The sequence below is a fragment of the Ctenocephalides felis genome, unplaced genomic scaffold, assembly GCF_003426905.1.
Source record: "Ctenocephalides felis isolate EL2017-DRISC unplaced genomic scaffold, ASM342690v1 CF-g0.4_SCAFFOLD_03572, whole genome shotgun sequence".
Taxonomy (NCBI): domain Eukaryota; kingdom Metazoa; phylum Arthropoda; class Insecta; order Siphonaptera; family Pulicidae; genus Ctenocephalides; species Ctenocephalides felis.
The window spans coordinates 45422280-45428540 of NW_020539726.1; the positions used below are offsets into that span (position 1 = coordinate 45422280).

The 6261-nt window shown below is 30.0% G+C and overlaps 1 protein-coding gene across 1 annotated transcript; it reads right to left on the reverse strand.

Moving 5' to 3' along the window:
• Positions 1 to 181: 181 nt before the first annotated feature.
• Positions 182 to 852, reverse strand: LOC113388585 (tyrosine-protein kinase-like; the record flags this gene model as incomplete). Its single annotated transcript, XM_026625954.1, has 2 exons — positions 182 to 609; positions 753 to 852. Coding segments are annotated over 2 exons (528 nt in total), but the record flags the coding sequence as incomplete, so codon positions are not given.
• Positions 853 to 6261: the final 5409 nt, after the last annotated feature.

Genomic DNA, 6261 nt, shown 5'->3' on the forward strand with positions numbered 1-6261 from the left:
AGAGAATATCTCATGGAGTACAATCCCATAACTCCAAATATCGATTTGTGGGAGTATTTTGGAATTGCAGCGCCTCGGGAGCTGTCCATTTCACGGCGCAGACACGACTTCTAGATTCGAAATTTCGTCCTGAATTGCTCGGGTGAGACCAAAGTCGCAGATCTTGGCACGGAACAAATTGTCAACTAGGACATTGCGGGCTGCCAAATCGCGGATGGATGTACTTTTGCTCTTCCATATAAACCATGCCGCATGCAATCTGTTCTGCAAACTCGTACAAATCAGCTTTGTTCAACGTTTCGCCTTCCTTGCGCAAATAACTAAGCAACGAGCCATTTTTCATGTACTCGGTAATTATGTACAACTCCTCCTTGGTTTGACAAATCCCCAATAAAGATAATATATTTTTATGTTTCATTGTTTTCATAATCGACGCTTCTTGCTCAAAATCATTAATCGACTTCATATCTGCTTTGTCTAATTTTTTTATAGCCACTTCTGTTCTGCCTTTCCATAGGCCACGATACACAGTGCCAAAGTTGCCACTGGCCAATTTTTCAAGAAACTCAATTTTCTTGCGTGGTGTTTGTATGCAGTAGCATATATAAACTGTGAAATTAATTAGTACTTAATTGCATTATTAATTAATATATTAATCAGTACAACATGATCATTAGTTGGCAGTGATTGTTATTTGAATTCACTAGTGAAAAAAAACATTTCCTTACATACATACTGTGTTTTCCACTTACCCAAGGCTCCAAGCAATATGATTACTAAAGGAAGCACAATGCATAAAACAAACAGCACCCTATCATATGAGCTCACTTCGGATTCGTTTCTACCCCCATGTTGTCAAAGTTTGAGGATGGATTAGGGCTACAAAAAGACCAATTATGAAAGAAAATTTACCGAAATAAACATATATATATATATATATATATATATATATATATATATATATTGTTTTGTCGACGTTGATACATATTTGTAATATTTTTGCAGCCCAATCGTCGAATTAAAAAAAAAGATTAAATAACAAAATTATTTATTCTATTAAACGTTTCGACACTTGATGTGTGTCATCTTTCAGTAATCTAAAAGATATATAACATTCCCCTTTCGTTTCTCACAACCCGCTCCCACTTCCTCACTACACTTGCGTTGTAACCTTGATCAGTGTCTATAATGCACCGCTATTAATAACATAAACTATAGGAGGGCAATATCTGCTCCTTCAATTTCTCGTTTGTTAATATAATAGTATATTACTATTTTACACAAATTTAGTGTTCAATCAATTTTACATCGTAATTATTTTTTTCTGTTGTTTTTCCTGGTTTGGTAGGTATAATTTCCTCCTTTCTTTATATGTTTATAATTATCATCAACCTTGTATTTATGTTATATGTTTTTTAGATTACTGAATGATAACACACATCAAGTGTCGAAACATTTAATGGAATAAATAATTTTGTTCTTTAATATTTTTTTTAATTAGACGATTAGGCTGCAAAAATATTACATACATATATATATATATACATATATATATATATATATATATATAAAATGTTTGTTCACATACAGATAATTGTAAGTGGCAATTTGCTTGAACTTGCCGACTTATCAATAACAATTCAGATTTAGCAACTTTTCTACATGTGACACTACAAATTTGAAATTTAATGAGGTGGCGCATTTTTGCAAATTCTAATGAACTTTCATAATTAAATCACTTTTTACAAGCAGCAATTATTTTGGGATGTTTTTAAGATCATGAACTTTATTATCATAAAACCTCAGAATAGCCAAAAAATATTTTAACAATTTATTAAAGAGAAACAGCCCGGTTTGATCTTTACCAAACTAGGACTACTCTTAAAGTATATCTATCAAACAGGTTTTGATTATTTTATTAAAATTATATTTGCAAATAAAATAACATATAGTTCACATTCTCATTAAATAATGATTATTACTATTTCTACTTACATTTTAGTCACAAACAATATTCACACTTCTACAATCGCGCACTAAATAACTTAATGTATTTAATAAAAAAATTATCTGTAGAATAAGTGATTTTGCCTGATTTGTTTGATATATTTTTTTTATATAATGGATGACTTATAACACGTTATCTGATGCACAGATATATTGTGACAAAGTCAATGATTTGAAATCATTTTATATCTTTTATTTCCGTTAAACTAACAATAAGTTCTTGAAATCGTAAGTTCAAGAAAATTATTAATTTAGTAAATATTTATGTTCTTGATAATTTTTCATATTTGAAGTAATTCACTTGTTGCATGAATATTTTATTCAAAGTTTTTGATTAAAATAACATTCGATTTGTATCGACAATTTGCAGTGTTCATCAAGCTTTTGGTAAATGCAGGTTCTAGATAAAGAAAAGGTGTCTGAAATTGTCAACGGTTTGTGGTCGAAAATAATTATTTGATATAAGGATATTGAGTTGTAAAAAAAATATAATGTTATTTATAAAAATTGTAAACTAGTAGTATATGGCATCGTGCCTTAAGGCAAATTGCTGGATCTTCCCGTACCGTAATGAGATGTTCGAGGAATATTAAATGTTTTCAAATAGATTGTTATAAATACTGTAACATTTACTAATTTTTATAGGAATTATATAAACTGAATTGCAATGTTAAAATTATTTATTTAAAGTATATAGGTGAGTTTTAGAACTTTAGCCACAATTAAAATTAAAATCTGAATTAATTTTGAAAAAAAAAAATAATCTTAAAATAAAAAAAAAATCCAAAAGCAATTATTTTGTCAACACGAGCAGTAAGTTTGTTGAATTATTCAAATCGGATGCTCAATTCTCTCAAAAACTGCCATTTATTGCACATTTAGATCCGTATCTCCAAAACGGCTTAACCTGTTTCTGCCAAAAACTAATCACCATTTCTCTCGATCATTACAAATTGAATGTTTTTTGGATCATTCAAATCGGATACTCCGTTCTCTCAAAAACTTTAGGAATATTATAAAAAAATAGTTAAAATTAAACAAGTACGATAGATTATACAGGCCAACAAAAAAAATGGTGCAAAGGATTTTAATGCTGTTTTTAAGTATATTTGAGGCGCTGATTTCAAAAATGACATTGGTTTTTTTCTATGAGCTTTAGTTTTCAAGATATGATATATATGTTATATAAGGAATGAAAGTACAAAATAGTAATACAATTCGGAATGTTATTTTAATGAGATATACCTACTCGTACATACAAACTTACAAGACCCATTCGGCTTTAGTTGGGACATTAGTTGACTCTGTGAAAAGCTCTTTTTCTTGACGACCTAAAATGTACCTGGTTTCGGCAATTTTTTTCCAAGTTCCAGACTAGAGCTGATACAAAAAAATGGTTTGCAGATTTGAAATCAGCGCAAAAATACTATACTATACTATACTAAGAATCAGCTCTAACATTTAATGCACCAAACAAAAAAAAAATTTTTGTAGGCCTGTGTTATAATATCTCTTGTCCTTCAACAACACATATATTATCAGCATTGTGAGAATTCAAATATATAATTTGTTAAAAAAAATATAAATAATTTAGTATTTCTTTCATTAACATTGTTTTCGAAATTTTCAGAGATTTGTAAAGGCAAAAGACGAGTAATTGTAGAGCTGATGAAGAATTTTGCATTTTGCTTTTAAAATGTGCTGGTGGAGTTAAGATATAACTATGCATCCAAATATAAGAATACAAGAAGATATAACTATGCATCCAAAAAATATGTCTAGAATACTGAAGTTTCCACATTTTGCAGGTATGCGATGGTCTAGATTTAGAACAATTTTTTAATCACTCGTTAAAACCAATCAATCAAAATGCAGAAATAGATACAAAATTATCATTGTATATTTTTATACACTCATAAATCTAATAAATATATATGTAAGAATATTCCGAACCTAATATTGATAAAATTCGAAAGTCAGATTTTTTATTTTTGTCATTTTGTTTGCAGCATCTTAATTCATAGTTCATGTTTAAGACGTTAAAATAATAGTAATATAAAATTGGGCCCTACGCATTTATATATATTGCAAACGTATCTTCATTCAAATATATACCGTTAAGCATATTTTCATTAGCACATATATTCTTCATGAACTGATGAATCTGTCTAAACTCCGGCCTTCTGCCCACATCCCAATTCCAACACTTCATCATTAACTCGTAAATTTCCACACTGGCCAAATCCGGCTTTGTCATCCGATGTCCATTCCTCAGATGATCAAGTATGTCCAATCCATTAATTCCAGGGTATGGTATTTTGCCCAGAGAGAATATCTCGTGGAGTACAATTCCATAACTCCAAACATCCGATTTGTGGGTATACTTTTGGAATTCCAGAGCCTCGGGGCTGTCCATTTCAGGGCACAGACGCGACTTCTAGATTCGTAAATCTCGTCCTGAATTGCTCTGGTGAGACCAAAGTCGCAGATTTTGGCACGGAACAAATTGTCCACTAGAACATTGCGGGCTGCCAAATCTCGATGGATGTACTTTTGCTCTTCCATATAAACCATGCCGCATTCAATCTGTTCGGCAAATTCGTACAAATCGACTTTCTTCAACATTTCGCCTTCCTTGCGCAAATAATTAAGCATTGAGCCATATTTCATGTACTCGGTAATTATGTACAACTCCTCCTTAGTTTGATAAATTCCCAATAATGATAATATATTTTTATGTCTCATTGTTTTCATAATCGACGCTTCTTGCTCAAAATCATTAATCGACTTTATATCTGCTTTGTCCAATTTTTTTATGGCCACTTCTGTTCTGCCTTTCCAGAGGCCTCGATACACAGTGCCAAAGTTGCCACTGGCCAATTTTTCAAGAAACTCAATATCCTTGAGTGGTATTTTCATGCAGTCGCGTCCATTCCTTCTTTTTTTGTAGAATATATAAACTGTGAAATTAATTAGAATTTAATTGCATTATTAATTAACATATTATTCAGTACAACAAGTCATTAGTTGGCAGTGAAAGGACAACGTTTTGTGGACGCAGAAATTGTTATTTGAATTGACTATTAAAAACATCATTTCATTACATACTGAGTTTTCTACTTACCCAAGATTCCAAGCAATACGATTGCTAAAGGAGTGACAATTTGTAAAACGTACAGTGTCATACCATATGTGGCTACTCTCTCATACGTTTCTGCATCCATCCTTTATAAAAAAAAATTAACAAAATAAACATTTACAAACAAAACAAATACAGATAATTGTAAGTGGCATTATCTATGAAGGCAAGTTGCATGAACTTGCCGACTTATAAATAACAATTCAGATTTAGCAACTTTTCTTCAAGTGACGATTCAAATTTGAAATTTATGAGGCGGCTATAATTAAATCACTTTTTACAATCCGAAATTATTTTGAGATGTTCTTTAAAATCATGAACTTTATTATCATAAAACATAAAAATTGACAAAAAATAGTCTAACAATGTATTGAAGAGAAACAGCCCGGCTGATCTTTACCGAAATTAAACTAGGGCTACTCTTGGGCTGAAATTATACTTGCAAATAAAATACAAATAGTTCGCCTTCTCATAAAAAACTAAAACTCATTATTATGATTATTACTATTTGTACTTACGTTTTTAATCACAAATATTGTTCACACTTCCACAATCGTATATTGTGTCACTTAATGTCATTAATAAGGTTTTTTTTTTATTATTTTGAGCAATAATAAGAGATTTTCTCTTACTCGCTCGATATATTTTTTTTATATACATTGGATGACTTATAACATGTTATCTAGAGCACACCCAGACGATTAATAAATTATGATGAAGTCAACTTTTGCGGAAATCAATTTATATCTCTTATTTTCCCCAAACTAACAATAAACAGAAAGTAGAGATAGCAAATTAAAGAAAATTATTAATTATTCAAATATTTATGTTCCTGATCAATTTTCATACTTAAATTCACTTGATGCATGAAAAATAGTTTTATTCCTAGTTAATTAAGATAACATTCGATTTGTATTGACAATGTGCAATGTCTATTGTGCTTTTGGTAAATGATTCGGGAAAAAATTAGTGGTGCATGACATCAAAAACTAAAATTTTTATAAAAGCTTTAATTTTTTTTTCTAAACTGAAAAATTAAATTTTTGAGTTTTGAAATAAAAAAAAATGATTTTTTTGAAAAATTTTAATTTATTTTATATTTTGAATTTTTTGAA